General features: G+C 40.0%; 2 protein-coding genes across 3 annotated transcripts; one reads left to right on the top strand and one right to left on the bottom strand.

Annotated features, from left to right (window-relative positions):
* Nucleotides 1-1,634: 1,634 nt before the first annotated feature.
* Nucleotides 1,635-8,379, top strand: LOC117941936 (multidrug and toxin extrusion protein 1-like). The gene is made up of 17 exons (XM_034867192.1): nt 1,635-1,859; nt 2,096-2,197; nt 2,288-2,356; nt 2,593-2,741; nt 2,851-2,893; nt 3,045-3,089; nt 4,164-4,261; nt 4,336-4,433; nt 4,834-4,947; nt 5,034-5,101; nt 5,196-5,304; nt 6,000-6,075; nt 6,397-6,466; nt 6,586-6,718; nt 6,874-6,968; nt 7,057-7,099; nt 8,144-8,379. The coding sequence occupies exons 1-17, from the start codon at nt 1,731-1,733 to the stop codon at nt 8,344-8,346; spliced, it is 1,644 nt and encodes a 547-aa protein (XP_034723083.1). The 5' UTR covers nt 1,635-1,730; the 3' UTR covers nt 8,347-8,379.
* Nucleotides 8,082-17,066, bottom strand: LOC117941935 (multidrug and toxin extrusion protein 1-like). Of its 2 annotated transcripts, XM_034867190.1 has the most exons (17): nt 16,589-17,066; nt 16,125-16,226; nt 15,839-15,907; nt 15,584-15,732; nt 14,356-14,398; nt 14,223-14,267; nt 13,970-14,067; nt 13,789-13,886; nt 10,765-10,878; nt 10,602-10,669; nt 10,337-10,445; nt 10,171-10,246; nt 9,952-10,021; nt 9,660-9,792; nt 9,479-9,573; nt 9,255-9,362; nt 8,082-8,975 (listed from the first exon to the last, which is right to left on the bottom strand). In XM_034867190.1, the coding sequence occupies exons 1-17, from the start codon at nt 16,694-16,696 to the stop codon at nt 8,646-8,648; spliced, it is 1,815 nt and encodes a 604-aa protein (XP_034723081.1). In that variant the 5' UTR covers nt 16,697-17,066; the 3' UTR covers nt 8,082-8,645. The 2 variants fall into 2 exon arrangements, with proteins under 2 accessions (XP_034723081.1, XP_034723082.1); XM_034867191.1 differs by lacking the exons at nt 14,223-14,267; nt 14,356-14,398; nt 15,584-15,732.
* Between the last annotated feature and the right edge of the window lie 3,197 nt (nt 17,067-20,263).

The raw sequence follows: 20,263 nt of genomic DNA, 5'->3' as shown, positions 1-20,263 counted from the left end.
CGCAGTCAGAAATTCCATTGATCTGAAAGTCCATTGATCTGTCGTCAGGCTTGAGCTCGGATAATGAATGGTCCAGAAACCACATGTTACAGAGCTGCCAACTTTTCCAAAAACCTTGGAGTGAGATTTGGGGGGGCCAACCCATATTTTGCCGTGTACAAAGAAATTTCTTTGGCTCTTTCAGCATCATTATACTTCAGGGTTTAAACTGGGATTTGTCATTTGTGGGGGATGGGGCTCTCCCTAGGGGCGTCTGGGGGTATGCCCCCCCAGGATTTTTTTTTTTTAAATGAACCATTAAATGGCACTTTTTGGAGATTTTTGTGCTGAAAAAATGGAGAAATCAAGTCTTGCATGATATGTGCAAAACTGTAGGGTTAAGAGCCTTTGTGTTGTTTTAGTATCAACAGGTATTAGGGCATTTAGCATTTACATTATTAATTTCTTATGATATAAGAACTGACCCAGACAATGTGCCACACATAATGAACCAAATAAAGAGACAGTAGCATATGTCAGCAACAGCTGAGAAGATTTGGGTCTGTGGGGAACAGGTCCAGTACCCAAAGTTAAATTAATGTTGAGGGATCAACTAAGACCACTGAAATTCTAAAGTATAAGAACCACTGTTTTACATAAATTCTAATCCTTTAACCTTTGTGCCAAGGCTAAGTAATGTTTGGCCCTCATCCTCTGCCCCCCCTTCCCCCCTTACTGTAGTTAATTTCGGGGGAAAATAAAGACTATTTGTTCATTTTATGAAACATTAAATGAATTATTTACAGTTAAATTTAGAGATGCACCGAGGTTAGAGAAGCACAATAGTGGCCCAACGTTGCAGTATCGTATATAGTATAGTACATATAGGCCTAGTATAGCTAAGATGTGTTTCATCAGATTTTTGCTCATGTTTACATCTTTATGCACATTCAAAATATAACTCCTCCCATCTCTGTTGTCCGATATTTGGAGAGTTGTATTATAGTCTGCTGTGCGTGTCACTGCTCCGCTGCTATTGTGGATCTCATGCAGACCGTCTGACAGACACCGAGGCCCATTTGGTTCTCTGGTCTCTGACAAAGTTTATGGGAGGCTGCAGCTGCTCATTATCGGAGGTCTACGCACAGATGCAACGCGTCACTGCCCACAGCAGGGCGGGTCCACCATCCGCGCTGCTCACCTTTAGTGTTACAGAGCGAGTGGACACGAAGCGACGGACGGGTCTGTAATACTCAGAGCACATACCTAAAGCCGGGAAAATGCACCTGGGATGGCTCATGAAAAAAACGTTTTCAGTTTGCGACAATTAGAAACTTCCACAGACAGGGAGCGCTCTTGAACCCCCTCACATTCTCTGAAAGCACAACTAATCGATCACGAGTGGCTCAATAGGTAGATCTACAGATAAACTCATCCTTCAGAAATTTGACCGACCGGGTTGACACTTCAGCGTGAGAAATCGGGGGTGTGGCGTGTGAGCGTGAGAAATCGGGGGTGTGGCGTGTGAGCGTGTGAAACCAGTCAAATGCGTGTGTCTCACGGCCAATGCGTGAGAGTTGGCAGCCCTGCATGTTATGGTCTGAAGCCATTAAACGACTCACAGGAAGTGACTAATAACGTCACTGACTTTACAGCATAAGACAGATTTACAACAGCTTGCATCATTACACGCTCAATCTCTCCCAGCCACAAACATAGGTGAATAGAGCAGTAACTGTACTCACTGAATCATGGCAGGCACACAGAGTGCCCCTCTTTCTTCATGGAGTGAATGTTTGCTTTTAAAGCCGATCTGCATGTTGATCCCTGTTGGTTTCAAGACAGAAATGAAAGAGTTGTGTAAACTGGCCGGACCAGTGGTGAGTAGCCTGTATTTAAATCAGTGTCCAATCATCGCTGATCAAAATAATGATTGAAAGGATAATAATAATTAAGAATAATTCTTAAAAAAACAATTATTGGAGTGTTAACAATTAAGCTTGTACCATTTAGTGTACATGCCAAGTTGAAGTACAACAAATTATCAACACTACTAACTACCGTTCAGCATATTAATAAAATGATCAATATCGAACCAGCTACTTTTTCTCATCAGATCATTGCCCAGCTCATGGTGTATTCAGTGGGTTTTGTCAGTACTGTTTTCTGTGGCCATCTTGGGAGGACAGAGCTGGCAGGGGTGGCTTTGGCTACATCAGTAAGTGCAGGATAGTACTGTTCTTACAGTATAAATTAAACCAATAAAGCGACAGAACATAATCCACTAATATTTGTTTTGTGCCCTTAGGTTATTAATGTGACCGGCATATCTATTGGAGTTGGTTTGGCTTCAGCCTGTGATACTCTGATTTCTCAGGTATGAGTCATATACCTACATATATGTACACGTGTTTATGTTTGCTGGTGTACAGATGCATGTGTATATATGTGGGCAGGGATAAGTGTATTGCATATTGATGTGTTTTTACATATATTCTTCCAATGTCTATGATGTATTGTTGGTTGACCCCAGGAAGAGTAGCTGACTGCTACGGCATCAGTCAAAGGGGATCCTTTTAACAAACAACATAAGACAATACTTTTTGGTTTTAGACCTTTGGGGGCGGTAACCTCCTGAAAATTGGGGTCATTCTGCAGCGGGCGATCTTCATTTTGTTACTGGCGTGTTTCCCATGTTGGGCGGTCCTCGTTAACACTGAGTCCATTCTGTTGGCTGTCAGACAGGAACCAGAGGTGGCCAGGTAAGCTGTGTCAAGAGTGAGGACTTCTTCTGCTTAATCAATGTGTAAATATTGTACTTAAAATAAAGTGTCTTTTTTTTGTTGATATTGATGGGAAATCTCTCTCTAGGTTGTCTCAGATGTACGTGAACATCTTTATGCCAGCACTTCCTGTGAGTATATTGAACCTCTCAGTATGCACTTTGCCTAGTCACAGTGCATGCTGGGATAGGGTGCTCTGAGTAGGAATAAGCAGTTAAAACAAAAAGTGATGTATTGATGTTTGTTGTCTTCAAAATTAATTGTCTTTGTTGTTCTGTTTAGGCTACCTTCATGTATTCATTAGAAACAAGATATCTGCAAAACCAGGTGAGTCCATTGTTATTCAGCATCAAGTCACTCTCTGATGAGCTGAAATAAAGACGGGACAGGTTCATTATGTATCCTGAAAGTTCAGTAAAATGAAATCAGTTGTACTTGAATTTGTTTGGTTTAAGTATTGCAGTGTCTGCATAATGATGTGACATTAGATATTAGTTCTGTCCGAATTCAGGCTGCAATAAGGTCAGGACATCTGGAACCTTTTCATGTCAAAGACCCTGAAAATAATGTGTATGAAACCACAAACCTATGAGTAGACCAAATGTTTTGATTTGTATTTGTTAGTTTGTTAGGGTGCAAAACACATCCTTCTTGCCCAGGTACTAAGTAGCTATAGAGTAAATTCTGCATCCCAATGACTCCACAGCATGATAGAGGTCCCTCACCGTCCGCTTTCTTTGTGTTTACGTTCTACTCCGGTCGGGTCTGGTCTTCGAGCAACAGCAACCGGAACCGCTGAGCTAGCAAGCTAACATAACACCCTGAAAATGGCAAGTTTTGAAGAAAATTTGGATCGTGCAACAAGACAGGCCTGCTTTGTTCTTTCAGGGAATGATTGTAAAGATTTACAAATAGTATGTTTTGGCATTTATTCTCTAACTGTGACGTTTAGGGACCTATTGGCGGGGATTGGCTATGGACAAAATACAAACAGTGATACACTGGTAAGAGCTAATTTATGTAGCTCACATAACTGTATTGTGTCGACAGTAAACTTAATTAAATATTGTATGTGGCGGTTTCTTTTGTAGGGTGCAAATGTTTCACTAAAACAAGTTCCTTCCCAAGACTATTTTACAGAGCCACAGTCTTGGCAATGGCAGCTTAGGGCAGGTCAAGACGATTGTGATTGGTTTAAAGAAATGCAAAAACCCAGTGGTTTTCTTTCTGTGTATGTGTGGAGGGGCCAGACTTCACACTCCACAGGGCTGCGGAGGAAGGTCTGGGAGTGTAAGACTAGAGGGAGGGTGAAAGTGGGTAGAAACCCATAAGAAGCTCCTGTAGTCATCTTTGGGTTCTCACTGTTTCTAATAAGAATGCTATGTGGCTCTTCTCTTTTAGGGCATCATATGGCCAGAGGTAATCACAGGCATTGTGGTTAATATTCTTAATGCTCTAATCAACTACATCTTCCTTAATGTATTAAATCTGGGAGTAGCGTGAGTATTGCTTATTGACTCTTTCAGTAACATCACTATTGCTCACAGCATCTATAACAAATTACTCTTTATAGAGGTTCTGCTGTTGCCAACACCATTTCCCAGTTCTCCTTGGCTGGAATTCTTTATGGTTATATCATGTGGAAAGGTCTTCATAAGGCCACCTGGGGAGGTGAGTACAACATTTGCATTGGCGGATAGTGACCCTGCATTTAATCACAGGCTCAAAGTTTTCCCCAAGTAGGTGTTCATGAGCTGTGTCAGTGAGGGAGAGCACCTAGTGGGGGGAATTTGGTTTTAAAAATGCAGTTCGAGTAGATGAAGTTTTGAATTTACCCATACATAAGTATTATAATTCAGTTTGTATTGCTCTCACTGCTTAGTCATTTCTATTAATGCTGTCAAAAGCTATCTCGTTGGAAAACAAACATCTAGTTATTTGTCTTTAAGGCGTTTCATCTTCAAGGCATCTTTAAATCTGATTCTTGAAACAAAGACACTGACCTAATCTGACTTTATTTCATACGTATGTGTAATAAAATGATTTGTTTATTGTTTTTCTGAGCACACAGGCTGGTCTAAAGAGTGCCTGCAGGACTGGGGCTCTTACATCCACTTGGCCATCCCCAGCATGGTCATGATGTGTGTTGAGTGGTGGACGTATGAGATTGGAGGATTTCTGGCAGGTAAAGTCACAGGCCACGTTGTGGTTTCAAAGCATGTGTGTGAAGAAAAGTTGATCTGAAATGTAACTGCTGTGTGTCATTGGTAGGTCTAATAAGTGAGGTGGAGCTCGGAGCTCAATCAGTTGTATACGAACTGGCAAATGTTGCATACATGGTAATTTTTCCTCCACCAAAAACTGAACGTACATTAGATTGTTTTTTGTGGGAAAGAAATCCAACAGAATGTTAATGTATTATTTTGTTGTTAGTTCCCTTTGGGTTTCAGTATAGCTGGCAATGTAAGAGTTGGAAATGCCTTGGGAGCTGGAGACACCGAGCAGGCCAAGTGCTCTGCTAAACTTACAATGTTCTGTGCAGGTTAGTTTGCTCTGAAACACTATTTCTATTCTAGGACATGTCAAATTTAAAGTTAGGTAACACCTTACAATAAGGTACACCAAAAAAGGGAAGTTACTGTTTTTGAAAGGGTAACAAATTATTAGTTACCCTTTTTCAGAAGGTTAGTTACCGTTTTTCAAAAGGGTAGTTACTCTTTTTCAGAAGGGTAGTTACTCTTTTTCAGAAGGGTAGTTACTCTTTTTCAGAAGGGTAGTTACTCTTTTTCAAAAGGGTAGTTACTCTTTTTAGGGTAGGGTGACTACCGTTCTGAAAAGGGTAACTACCCTTTTGAAAAAGGGTAACTATCCTTCTGAAAAAAGAGTAAAAAAGGGTAGTATTTTCAACTACCCTTCTGAAAAAGGGTAACTAACCATTTGTTACTCTTTCAAAAACAATAACTACCATTTTCGTGTACCTTATTGTAAAGTGTCACCTAAAGTTTGGATACTAAACAAATAATTGTGATATTATCAAACACAATTAGAGCAGGAGTAGCTTTGAGCTTAAAGAACAGAAAGTTCTTGAACTGGCAGAGCTACTCATTAGCCAACAGTAGGAGACTGTGGCTGCCCTTCGTGTTACATAAGTCAGTGGGTTTACAGAAAAGAAAATGATTTATCACTTTTTATATGGTGCAACCGTTGGGACATTAAGTCTGTTACTCTTTACCACAGGGTCAATCTCTATATGTTTGTCAGTTCTGATTGGGAGCCTGAGGAACCATATCTCTTATGTTTTTACATATGATGAGTGAGTATATCATGCATTGTATTCATGTGTGTGTGTGTGTGTGAGAACAAAGTCAAAGTCAGTGTCAAGATTGTGAGAGATAACCAGTCTCTTAAATGAACTTTCACCATTATTGATTACCTACCCAGAAAAACTGTGCCTACATATTCTTTTAAATATCAACTTGAGTCAGGCGTCACGCCTAGCAATTTACTGCTTAATCTATGGTCAGCGATACTAGGATGATACAATATGTCACACTGCTTAAATATGACACCCAAATCTCATGATAATGTTATTTTTAACCAACATTGTAAATTTTTTGAATCTGTCTTCTTTAAGACAAATCAGGCAAAGGGTTGCTGATGTTGTAGCTTTATATGCTCCATTCGTCCTCCTTGAGGCAATTTCAGTAAGTATCTCTGAAATGCACGTCTAAACAAGATCTCACATAACATTATTATCACATTTGCAACACACATGTGTTTTTTGTCAAGTCTAACCACATTGTTATTGTGTTTGCTTGACTAGGCGGCCTCTGGGTGCATTATAAAAGGAGCAGGTAAACAGAAGGTTGGGGCTGTTTGCAACATTTTGGGATATTATGGTGTGGGTTTTCCCATTGGAGTCTCACTGATGTTTGCAGCCAAATTAGGAATCAAGGGTAAGATTTACAACATGTTGTTTAGCCTTCAGCTGTTTTTCTGCCACATTGCTGCCTAACTGGTCATTTTAAAGTTTTTTCCTCAGTGTCTTTTCGTATTTTGAGATCCACCTGCTCTTTAAGCTAAAGATGTTAAAATTCTTTATTTCCCTCAGGTCTGTGGATAGGCTTGTTTATCTGTGCGTTTCTGCAGTGCACATTCCTGATTTACTATCTGGTAAGAATGAACTGGAAGAAAGCTACAGACGAGGTTAGTATTCATAGGTTAATCTTCCTATCATTAATGGCCTAAGGCTACTTCTTTATGAATAAATGTTCACACGTTGTTTTTCTTCCAGGCTCAAATCCGAGCCGGAGTGTGTAGGAGTTCCACAGACACAAGTAAGCATGCATTTTATATTGCTAAAGGAAAATAAAACATCTTTTCTGTTCAGAAATGATACATTCTTCCGCAGGAGCCAGTTAGACAGATAGACTATAGGAAAAGTTGTGTAATGGTGGGGTAGCTGTGGCTAAGTGGCAGAGAGATGGCCTGCCAATCAATTTCCTGACCTTCCCAGATGCTGCGCCATCAGAGTGTAAATGTGTGAATCTGATGAGCAGGTGGCACCTTGTAAGGCAGCCTCGGACACAGTGTATGAATGTGTGTGAATGGTGAATGGTTCCTTTAGTATGTATATTTAGTTAGTATATTTAGGAAAGTGCAGTTTAAGTACAGTCCATTTTAAACTGATATTGCTGTGTTGCATGTAACACATTTTAAGTTTGTGCAACAGCTCAGTACTGTCCACCTGTCTACTGCTTTTAGTTGTATTTATTCATTGATTCCTTGTTTAAACTAGAAACCATAGTGACAATGATATAAAAAAGAGAAAAACAGCTAAATGTCACATTTAAGAAGCTGCAATGTGCAGATGTTTTAGTATTTGTGCTTGATCAATACAAATTAACGATTACTTGATTGTTACAACAGTGTGTAATTCATTTGACGTCAATTAATGAGTCATTTGTTTCAGCGCTAGTAAAATCACTAATTAGCACCTAGCTGGATAGAAGCTGAATTTACCTCAGTTAACCTCACATTCCAAAATATAGTATTAAATATATTTTACTTGTTTTAGCCATAACTGCTGTCATCTCTAAGCTAGTCACAGGAAATTTGAGTAACTAACAAAAACATTTATTCTTGCTAACAATCATTAGCATAGGCTGTGTAGTTGACATGAGCAAGCTAAGTTCCAGTTTCACTTTGGCTTTGTTGATGCATAAAACAGAAAATAAACCCAAGGAAAATGTTAGGAATGGAATAAATATAGTTAAATGTGAATAAATTACTTTGACAAACATGTCAGATAGAATCTTGTAATTATAGGAATTTAATATTGTTCAGTGAAAAAAACATTACAGTCACATTTGTATATCCAGGTCCCCGGGGAGATGATTTCTTTCAGGAAGAAACCGACATCATGGACCTGGTTCACACTGATGCGGAACCAGCAGTTGAAACAGAGGTGGAGCACTCACACAGGACTCTGGTTTTGTATAGAGGACTTGCTCTGGCTGTCATGCTATTTATCCTGGCTGCTGGAATCATTATAAACCTGCTGATCACTAACTTGTGGACATGAGCAGCAGTCATTGCATTCAGTAAAGCAACTCCTAAGGCACCAGTAAACAATATGATGCAGATGTTTGTCAAAGCAGGATCTGCAGAAGAAAGGGAAATGTGCAGATGGACAGAAAGACCCAGCACAGAAAGGGAAACAGTGTACGATCATTGAATTAATCTCACTAAGCAAAATATTACTCTCAAATTTTAATTCACAAGAGTTTCACAGCCAATCTGCCAAACTTTCTTTTTGCAGTTAACAGCCCAGTCTGTTAAAGAGAATGAGTCTAATTAAAGACAACCTTTGTATTCAATACATTAAACAGAAGCGTTGTGGTAATTTTGGACTGACTTTTCACTCGGGACCAGCGCAGTGGTGAAAATCTCATCAGGATTATATGTCATATTGATCCAGTCCAAAGTAAAGTTGGCATCTGAAAGCAGGGTTTCTGGCAAGGGCACAAGGAAGTGCACACTTGCTCCCACAGCCAGAAGTGCAACGGCTGCAAACATAGTGAGGCCTCGTCGGAGGATCAGCTGGGTAGTGGAAAGATGACCACCCTTCGGCTGCTGGACAACATGTCCCCCCTGTGTCTCCGTCTTCTCATCGTGGCACTCGGCGCTCACAGACACATAGCCTTCAACTGACTTGGAGGGAAAAATATTATGTTGATGTATTTTATTAACAGCCACGGTAAAACTATAAAGGAAAGTTGTAAGATATTTGGTTGAACTCAAATGTCCACATATCAAATGACACAAAGCCTTCCACTGCCTTTCAGGAAGAGGTATTATAGTATGAAAGTCATTTTTAAACTTCTCTGGAAAGCAGTGTCAAACTTAATTATCAATTGATAGCAAAAAAAAAAGCTGTAAAACACTTTCCAGATGAACTGTTACTAATGTTAAGGTAAGCAGGCCACTTACGTTCCCATTACTCGCTGTCTGGTCAGCAGTGTTGTTACACGCAGCGTCTGAAAGGGCAACTGTGCTTAATAATGTCATAGGCTTGTTGTTCTGTGCTCGGTTTATAGCCTGCAAACAAACAAAAACAAAAGCTAAACCAACTTCCAATGTCTTATACTCTTACATGCAACAAATAGTTCTTGAAAGCACAATTTGTCTCAGTCAAGTTGTAAGGCCACGCTTACCTCCTCTGTCATTCTCTCCCAGTTCAGATTGAAGATGACAATGATGTAGAAGGTGGATTGTAAAATGACACAAACAAGCAGACCCAGCCAAAAACCTGTGGAGAAAATACAAATTTGCCAGTTAAGTGCACAGCAGGCTTTACTAAAAAATTGGAAATGTAGGGTCACTTTGTTTCATAACCTAAAATTCTCAGTTTTGCAACAAATGTTAAAGTAACGCTGAGTGAAAGTCCGATGCAGTAGTATCCAATCAGATTGGCCACAGCTGGTATCTTCTGTTTTCCCGTGCCCAAGAAGATGCCTGTGCACACACACTAGAATGGAAAGAGGAATAACTCTAATGATTAGCAATCTCACTCCATTGACCACCATGTGCTAACTGATGGATAGTTATTTGACTGACTCAGTATGCTGTTGACATCATAAGGCAAATATATTTGCTGTGCTAACAACAAAAAAATGGTAAGACTCACCACAAGAGCATCAAAGAACTGAAGGAAACAGTAAGCATTCATCAAGTGTGAGACCAGACCTATGATCTTCCTGAGATAAGGTTTTTGAAATTAACATCTATTTTTCTAGGCCAATCTTTGCAATAGCACTTCAACAACCTCAAATCAAGTTACAGGGAACTCAGTCAAATCAAAGTTACAGTTAATCAAGAAAGTAGGAGTGTTGCTGTAGAGACTCACACATCAGAGGTGAAGATGTAGCCAATCATTGATTTAGTAGCACCAAGCACAACACCTTCAACCACTGCAATGCTACCTGGAAGAGAGACGCTGTGAACGTTTTGAAGAAATCAAATACTGATATGTTAACATAAGATAAACATAACAGAACATGTTAATAACTGACCTGCAAGTGCTAATGACATCTTGCTGGTGAGGATTGCCCTGGCAGTGTCTCCTGCACCCAGAGCATTACCCACTCTGGCACATGCTGCCGCTTGAATACCAAGAGGGAACTATAGAATCATAATTTTTGAGAAAAAGTATTAAAACGAGTTGACTACTGAGAGTGGTCAGAAGTAAACTAACTCGAGGTGAACAAGTACCAAATACAATAATGTCTAGCTAAGTTTTTAAAGTGTGAATACAACGCTCTGACTTGTAGTTAGTACCATGTATGTTATGAAAGCCATCATAATCACAGCATGTTGGGCTGCCAGCTCATCTTCACTCAGCATTCCTGATCATCAGAGACAAAGAAGAAAGTCATGACTCAAAGTTTGTATCTGGTTTGTGCAAATCAAATGACTTACCGATATCTAAAAATTGGATTACCTGCAAAGAATCCACCAAACTCATAAACCCACCACTCAAAGCACTTCATTAATGTGCTGGGAATGGCCAGTTTCATGTAGGAGCCCCACTCCTGCAGTGATTCTACAGACCAGCCTACAGGGGGAGAGAGAAACTTATTTATGTAGTCTAATAAAGTGGAGGCTGAGCAGAGTGATGCATGAGATGATACGGAACCCTTTGAGGGACAATTTTTGTTCTCCTGTGTGGTGGATTTTCCCAGAAACACCATGTTGTGGTGGGATGAGACAATGGAAAGTTTAGACAGCATCAGATCATTCATAGGTCACAGGTCAGGGGACGAGAATATTTGGTCTTTAATAAGTATCAATCGATTTATTGGCAAACCGATATATAGGGCTGATATATTGGTATCAGCATTGGCCGATGCACAGGTGCTGCGTTTGTTGATTTTCTCTGAATTATTTACAGACAGGCGTCCACACAGGCAGCTCTGTGTTGCTAGAGATGCTGCCGTTCACGTGCAGACGATGCACTGCCCCTCTCCCAATGGCAAAGTGCTGGAAGCCTGCGCTTTAAAGCAACTGTAAGTTTTAAACTTCCAAAGCATCTTTTAACTGTTTGACTTAGCGGAAATATAGCCATACACGTTGAAAGTGGAAACACGTTGCTCTATATAGGCTTGCTACTATAGCTAAGCAAGTTTATGGGTCCAAATGGAAATGCAAGTGGCTCCTCTATAAAACTATAAAATTAGGGAGCTGCAAATAGCTAAGTCATAGGCTATCCTCACACGGTAGCTGTTACTAACACTGGTCATAGGATCAAGTAATGCCAACGTTGTTCCGTGGGAGTTTTATTCAGTAACCACCAGGCTGAGGTTTGGATGCTTGTGGAGAGACACACACACACACACAAACACACACAAACACACACACACACACACACATACACACGTGATTCTCTCGCTGTCTCCCTTCTTGGAGCTGGGTTATGTTGTATTCATAGTTGAATATTAATTTGTGTTAACGTGTATCATGTACCGACTATGCACCGTGTCTGCCTTACTTGTGTTTAGAGCCGCTTGCAAACATGTATCATTATCAATCCAGTTTAATGGTGGTTGGGTTTTTCAGTCAGCGTCAGCAACCAAACACAAGTTTGTGTTTGTGTGTGTGTGTGTCTGTCTCACTTAATGGGACACACACATCACAGCAAAATATGAGAGTGCTGCGCCAACTGAAGGAGAGCTTTTAAATTTAGTTTTATACGTGGTTGAATATTTATACATTTTAACGTTGATGCAGTTTAGAACAGAAACTTGAACAATGTGATGCTTAATGTGCATCTGACATCACGTTATTTTCAACAAATTCACAAATCTGCCAGCTTCTTGTACATTTTTGTTTAGACCAGGCCCGCGGGCCACAGTTGGCCCAATTTTTTTGTCCCGCGATCTGATCAGAATTTCATTCTGTCTCAATGATATTTAACTCAAAGACCGGCTGCAATCACTATCTGGCCACAGTTTAACATTGGTTAGACGGTGGCACTATTTAACTTCCGTCAGCGCAGATCTTTATGATGACAAGACTGAAGAAAACAACTGAGGAGAAGCTATTAGCTCACGTATGAGGCTTTGGCACATTGAAAAAGCGAACGTTTTAAAATAGTTGGCAACACAAGTATTTTTTTACTGAAATTTAGTCTACGGCAGTATGTCTTATCTGTAAATAAAGAGTGTCTGTTCTCAAAGAGTATAATCAGTCATTATGAAACAAAACGTTTCCATCAGTTCTCAAGATACAGTGAAGAGGAACGAACGTGAATGCAGGAGACCTGCTAGCAAAGTTACATTCTCAATAACGTAATTTGCTTCAGCTCAACAGCACAATAAAATGCTAAAAATTAGCCTGTCTCGGAACACCGTTACCTGTTGCATGGAGGATGCGGCTCAAAACATCCATGAGAATCGTTGCGAAAGCAGGTAGATTTTCTGCCTGTGTATGCATGCCTGTGATTGTGTGTGCATGTCACAAGGGCATGTTCTGCCCTGAAAAGTTTCAATTTTAAGGTCCACGACTGGAACTTTTAGTTTTGGCCCACGGAATGGAATTTATTTTACGAATTTTAACTATGCTTAAATATTTATTTTTAGTATTTTCAAAACTTAACTCTTTTTTACTTGTTCTACCTCACCTGTTTTTACTATTTGTTAAATATTGTTTCTTTTTAAATTCAATAAATGTTCCTTTTTTTAAAGTGAGACTTCTAACAGTTCTCATCATTGTGTCATTTTGATTATGTAAATTGAGGGAGCAAAAGCAGTATTGGCTTCAAATAACGCCTCAAGAACATCAGCAGCACAGTCATTGGCTAAAGCTGATAGAAAATAATTCGGTATTGGTACATCGGCACTAAAAAATCCAAATCGGTCGATCCTTAGTTTCTAATAACCAAACCTCTTCCGGTATAAATATGTTGTGTCTCCACAGATTTAGGGAATCTAGGCAGCTGCATGGTAAGAAAACGTTTTGTTTCAGGACTCTCATACTTCCCAGCTCCCTTCCCGGAGAGAAATATTCTAAACTTGGGCATCAGGGGGCAATAAAATATGATTTCCCCTACCCCCCATTAGACTGGAGTGCTCTCAATCTGACAATAGATTTCCAGTGGATCGGCGTACTTTCACTTGGCTGCCTGTTCTGCCAATTATCCCAGCCCTTGTCACATGATCAGTTTGTCGAGGCCTATCCAAAAACCTGTTAGACTGAGCCTTTAGAAAATGTGCATTGTAATTGTGTATTTCCTAAATTTCCAAGCAGAGTTTCTATGCTGTAATCTGATAAAATGTCTCATTCCCCCTCCTTAGTATGATGCACCATGGTTCAACTGTACTGTCTGCCTCAAATCTCCTCAATCGAGATCAAGAAACTTTCTCGTTAGCACCATGAAGTAGGACAAAAAAAATCCCCATCTCCCTCCAGGGGCTCCGTAAGATCATAAGGTCACCACAAATATCTACCAAATATAACTGGCCCTCACCTCCCCATGTTTTGACATGAAGCCTCTTCCACCAAATGTAAGCAAACAGAAAAGTGCAGATGTAAATCTGAGACAGAGCGTTGGCTGCTACAGATCCGCTGTAAGACATGCACACAGACATGTTGGTATATCAGTGTGTTTTAGTTTGAATCAGATTCAGAAAAGGTGTGAGTACACATACCTAACACCCAGATCCAGCCAATAAAGGAAGATGTAGTTTGTCATCACGTTTGCTATGTTTGCCATGGCAGCACTGTACATCTGTGGCAGTATTATACCCTGAGTACACAAACACTGGATAATGTGATTACAGCCACCACTTACACCTGTCCCTTGTAAAATTCTGATTTACAAAATTTTTATACATTGAAATTGGATGTAACAGAATGGGACCAACACATATAATTTGTCTTGGGTTTAGAACAGCAATGCACCTGGTTCTGCAGGTAAGACACCTGGAGATGTTGTAGAAACATTGCCTACAGAGAAAGATTATTGTAATAGAGTATTTATGAAGGACTTATTGAGCAAAAAAGAAACAATAATAGAAAGATTTGTACAACTCACTGGTACTGCAGGAAGGAAGCCTGTTATATACAGCTGGGCAATTCTGAAATTAGACCAAATTAAAGATTAACAAGCTCTTATAAAAGATAACATACACTGCCGCAGGAACGTGTGTAAGATTTCCTATTTAATGAGAAACTTTTCATTTAAAGCTACATTCAGCATTCAGTCCTCTAATCCAGGCGTCTTCAACGTTTTTTAGGCTCAGGAACCCTTGTCCGAATGAGAGACAGAGCAGGGACTCCCCACTTATAAAGTAAAATTGAGTTCCAAAATAAATAGCTTTCCTACAATATTTCTCTACGGTGTTCTAAGCCTTTACTCATAACTAGAGAAGCAGGGCAGTACAGCCCGATCAGCCTCCTCTCTTTACCCTGTCTCTCTTAGATATGCTGAAATAGTTTTAGACTTGGACTTCCTTTGACACACAGAGCTCCTCTCTCCTTAATTTTTCCATTTGTGTGCATCCATGTCCAAGAAATGCTTGTTACTAACCTAGCTCTGGGGCGTCATTCCCCGGAGTCCTTATGTTCCAGCATGTTTCCTTGGGAAATCATGGTTGCCGCTGTCGCCATGGTCCTGCTACACGTCCTGCGATGCCCTGTTACATCCTGCTACGCTCTGTTGCCCCTTGTAATGCCGTGCAGTGCCCTGCTATGCCTAACTACTATAACTATATAACTACTACAAACTACAATTTTTAGTCACTTCTTCATTGTCTTTCACTGTGACTGTTATTGCCACTATTTATTTCAACCCCAACTGTTGCTTGCACTGGAGGGAACTTTTAGAACTGTTAGGTCCTTGTAAACTATAGAGTGTGGTCTAGACCTAATCTATCTGTAAAGTGTCTTTAGATAACTCTTGTTGTGAATTGATACTATAAATAACGTTGAATTGAATTAAACCAGATAATACATGAACAGAAAATGTTTCAGGAGTATTGTGACCCAGAATTTGACTAGAGAATTTAATGACACTGGCAACTAAGATTACATAGTTTACTGTTGGGCTACTGCCATGTTAACATTGTCACACCGGTGTGGCTTTAACAAAAAAAGCCCTCCAATCCTGCCCACTTGGAGCAGATGACCAATCATAACAGGCCGGCTTACGGTTGCGTAAGCCGAGAGTAGAAAAGCAGATATGATTATAATGCAGTAATGGTGTTTGGCAAAGTAGAGAGAATGTGTTGAGTTTTCAAGTGACGTTTGGTGCTGTTAGTTACCTGGCCACCTCAGGGTCCTGGCCCAAGCGTAACATGACAGCCTGGGCATTAATTAGCAGAGCCCAGCAGGGCAGACAGAACAACAGCAGGATGATGATGCCCCGCTGAAGGATCACTCCCACCCGCAGCAGGTTCTTACCTCCAAATGTCTGCACATCATAATTCACATTTTAGAAAGTAGGGCATTAATAAACAGGAGGGGGCATTGAAGTATTCCAATGTATTATATCTTCATATCAGAAGGGGTTTTCAAACCTGAGACACCAAAGTATCGCATGCCAGTGCCAGACCACATCCTGTAGCTGCAGTGGTAATATTAATGGTCTGAAAAGAAAATGAAACAGACTTATAAATGATGTTCACTTGAGAACTCTGATGTAAGTAATATTTCTATGACACAGGACTAAATGTATTTAATCTTAAGAAAATCATCAGACCTGTGAGACACCAGTAAAATCTATCTCGCTAAAATTATAATTTTCTTCCTTGAAATGAAAATACATCGCCACAGGACATTTTAAGGATCAAGATGACCACTTACAGCAGAAGCTAATCCATAGCCAGCCAGAACTTCATTTCCCAGACGGCCACAGAACATTGTAACCACAAATGGAAGCAGATAATTGAGGATTCGAGAGAGGAGCTAGAAAGACAAATGTGGAAAATTGTGCAGTTGATAAAGCTACCAGCAAACAGATGATAGTGGCCCTACTTTGTAAATTACAGTAAACACAAGTTACAATTAACTATAATGGCTCTCTCTGCAAATGAGCTATCACACTGTTATCACTTATTCAGGTTGCAGCAACTGTTAAGACACTGTTCAAAACCTGGCATGCACTGCTTTGGGTTGACTGATTCCTGTTTGTGACACACTGATTTTTCCTTACATTTCAAACCAATCACTCTTACTAATCTTCTGTTCTATAAACCAACTTATTATACCTTAACCTCAAACAGTCCCTGACAGAAAGAGCAGGATATGTAAACAGTTTGAGTCCTTACCAGAGGCCCTGTCATCTTCAGGATGTGGTACAGTTCCTCTCTGTAGGCCAGGGGAACCCTGCGGCGCACCCACTCGCAGCAGAAAAGTTTTTTGCTGAACCCCTCCATGTCTGCAGGATGAGATGCCAGTGCAGGTCCTTTGCTGGAGTGGCTGTCTTTTCTCTCATGGTCTTGTCTTAGTTGCTCTCCAGGAGGTTGGAAAGGACATAAATGTTTGCTGTGGTCACAGCTGACCTGGAATTATGCCAAGGCCAGCTGAAACAACACACATTGTGAAAACTTGAGGGGTGTAAAAAAAAAGACAACTTAGATGCATGAATGTTCTCCTGGTCAATAATTCAATGAACAGATATTCTTTCACTCCAAAGGCAAATCATTTACCAATTGGCAGACCAGACTGTGGACATGCATGTAGACGATTTAATAATTCATCTCTTGTACATAATTTGGACTTGACTAACATCCAATGTATTGGCTAGAAATAGTAACAGAACTAAAGTCTGGGTATAGAGATTGGTCATTTTTTCAGTACAATGATGCAATAAGGTAATTTTATTTGTGTAAAGAGTCCAAGAGCCTCCAACAAAATTGGAGTAGATAGTGGTTGTAAAACACATTTCTGGAGACATTTAGACTGTGTATTTGTAGGGTAGAAGTATTGGACATAATAGGGATTCCTCATCCAAATTCAGTCGCCATAGTCTCATCCAATTTAAATTTATTCATCGCATATATTGGACTAAAGTCAAAGATCAAACCAGAGATAGATCATACATGTGATCATATTAACTGGGTGTGTGACCTAATGAGTTGTATCCATCTTGAAAATATAAGATATGTGAGAGATGGGAAGCAAGAGAAATTCAGGACAATTTGGAACCCATTCATTTCTTACTTCTCTTTTATCAATGCCGCTGGGATTGCTCTCAACCAGCCATTACTGTCTTTAATTTGCCCCTGGCACAGAGGCGAACGTCCCTTATTTAGTCGTGTTATTTCATTCACTTATTCTTTGTAAACGTGTTATATTTAATTGTTATAGTAACGTCATGATTAGTTTGTTTTTTTTGTCTTCTTTTTGCTATTGAATACTTACAACTGCCATAGAGGATGTGATTGTTGTTAAATATGTAACTATGTGCTATCTGTTTGTTATACATGGAAAAAACGAAAAAAAAGTTAAATAAAAAAACACTTCATCAATGTGCAGGGAATGGCCAGTTTTATGTAGGAGCTTCACTCCTGCAGGGATTCTACAGACCAGCCTGTAGGGGGAGAAAGAAACTTATTCATGTAGTCTAATAAAAATGGAGGCTGAGCAGAGTGGTGCATGAGATCATATGGAGCCCTTAATGGGACAATTTTTGTTTTCCTGTGTGGTGGAATTTTCAGAAATACCATGTTGTGGTGTAATGAGACTATAAAATCATAATTTTGCAAAGACTGATTAAAAATAGATTCAGGAATAGTATAAGCATATAATAGACAAAATAAGAGTGTTCAAAAGATAAACCACAACTATTGTTTGTGAAAAGTATTTAAAAGTAGTCATATTGGGCGGATGTGGCTCAGTGGTAGAGCGGTTGTCTGACAATCGGAAGGTTGGTGGTTCAATCCCTGGCCCTGCAGTCCAATGTACAAGTGTCCTTGGGCAAGACACTGAACCCCAAGTTGCTATTAATGTGCTAGTAATGGCCAGTTTCATGTAGCCCCGCTCCTGCAGTGATTCTACAGACCAGCCTGCAGGGGGAGAGAGAGACCTATTTATGTAGTCTAATGAAAATGGAGGCTGAGCAGAGTGATACATGAAAATATAGAATAACCATGAATATTAAACCCATTACCTCCCCATGTCTTTGCATGAGGCGTCTTCCACTAAATGTAAGCAAAGAGAAAATGTAAATCTGATTGTTGGCTGCTGCAGATCCGCTGTAAGCCATGCACACAGACATGTTGTATCAGTGTGTGTTTTAGTTTTAATCAGGTTCAGAAAAGGTGTGAGTACACATACCTCACACCCAAATCCAGACAGTAAAGAAAGATGTAGTTTGTCATCAAGTTTGCTATGTTTGCCAAGGCAGCAGTGTACATCTGTGGCAGTATTATACCCTGAGTACACAAATACTGGATAATGCGTTAAGTACCAAGTACACCTTTCCCCTCAGCAATTACATTAATAAAGACGAGTTTGTGAAATAAAAGAATTGTGCACAGGACATTAGTGCACCTGCTTGTGTAGATAAGACACCTGGAGCTGATGTAGAAACATTGTCTGAAAGACACAAAATCTATTTCTATAAATAGACAAAAATTGAAGGGATAGTGGTTTCTCTATTCATCACTGAAAATGTCTCCAATTTGCTCATGAAGGTGGGAGAAAAAGCACAGCCTTCTAGTACGGCAGGAAGGAAAGCTTCACATACAGCTGGGCTATTCAGAAATCAAGAACCCATAATGAGATCCAAGGAAATGATAGTTTTAGGTAATATATACTGTTCAATATCATACTTCAAGCTCATTTACATCCAATGCCACACAAAAACGTTTTCATTCCAAGAAAGCCTTCCAGGAGAAATGATAAGGAAATTGTTGTATATGGACTTTGCAACCCTGAATAAGTGGCGTGAGGCTACATCCAATAACACAGGAGAGATGTGAGTGTGCAACTACTTTCCTATAGTGATATCTATATAGCCCTATGGCTGTGACCGCATCACCGCAATATCCCTGGTGACGTGCAACTACCATGGTGATGACACCATCACCGCATTTCTTTTTTTCCTTTTTGCTGCGGAAGTTACACTAGAACAAATATTGTGTGATATGAAATGTAATGAAAGCAATATTCATTGTGTAGTTATCCTCATTAACTGTCTTCTACCCTACATTAAAGAGTTTATGGAGAGAGAGAAAAAACTAAACTTTGTACTTAAGTAAAGTACTTAGGTGAATTTACTTAGTCATATTGCACCACTGCTGTTGCTCTGAGTTTGATACACATGCATTTTTTTGCCTATAGACTCCAGGGTGTTCCCCTGATTGCTTCTCTAATCGAAAATAAGAATAAGGTTATTAATACCGGATGTATTGATCTCATCCTATCACAAAAGGTGAGTGGATTCTAGCTGTAAATTTATCTCTGATAACAGGCAAGGGTTAGCAAAAGGTGACATTTCTGTTTGCTTTGCGTGTCCCCTTAGAGAATTTCAGTCTCACAAGCATTGAGCGCCCCTTAGTGTGACAACTAACTGTTGGGCGGCACCAGTCATTTGTATCTGTCACTTGTTATTTTCCTTAACACTGCTCCTGCCTTTGTGTTTTCTAAGTCCATCAGATGGCACCTCATATCTCTGATTTCCCTGTCCAAACCTCTTTGTGTCCCTGCCTGTTGGTTCCCTGTCTTTTTTTACCTCTCTCTCAATTGTTTCTGCCAATACAGAGTTTTTATCACTTTTTGGCTGGCGCCAGTCTCATGAATGCCAAAGTCTGTCATTCAGTGATGAAGTTCCACCATAGGTCAGAGTGAGTGTCATGACGTTAGTTTTACCCTATTGGCCATTGCCCTTTCAAAATGAATCGGCGCAACACCCAGGCTTTTTCTTCTGCAAATGTCCATCAGTCAGCTGATTCACTGGCTCAATATGTGGTCGTTGTTATTGCTGCCACCACCCTTTT

This window comes from Etheostoma cragini, chromosome 3 (assembly GCF_013103735.1).
Source record: "Etheostoma cragini isolate CJK2018 chromosome 3, CSU_Ecrag_1.0, whole genome shotgun sequence".
Lineage (NCBI taxonomy): Eukaryota > Metazoa > Chordata > Actinopteri > Perciformes > Percidae > Etheostoma > Etheostoma cragini.
This window is presented reverse-complemented; position numbering and strand designations above follow the sequence as displayed.

Bases quoted from the DNA above. Each gene is read 5' to 3' on its own strand.
- LOC117941936 (XM_034867192.1), top strand. From the start codon at position 1,731: ATGGCAGGCACACAGAGTGCCCCTCTTTCTTCATGGAGTGAATGTTTG. The intron at 1,860-2,095 runs GTGAGTAGCCTG...TTTTCTCATCAG, and splicing joins GTAAACTGGCCGGACCAGTG to ATCATTGCCCAGCTCATGGT. The intron at 6,467-6,585 runs GTAAGTATCTCT...TTGCTTGACTAG, and splicing joins TCCTCCTTGAGGCAATTTCA to GCGGCCTCTGGGTGCATTAT.
- LOC117941935 (XM_034867190.1), bottom strand. From the start codon at position 16,696: ATGGAGGGGTTCAGCAAAAAACTTTTCTGCTGCGAGTGGGTGCGCCGC. The intron at 16,227-16,588 runs GTAAGGACTCAA...TTGTCTTTCTAG, and splicing joins TGAAGATGACAGGGCCTCTG to CTCCTCTCTCGAATCCTCAA. The intron at 8,976-9,254 runs GTAAGTGGCCTG...TTTCCCTCCAAG, and splicing joins AGACAGCGAGTAATGGGAAC to TCAGTTGAAGGCTATGTGTC.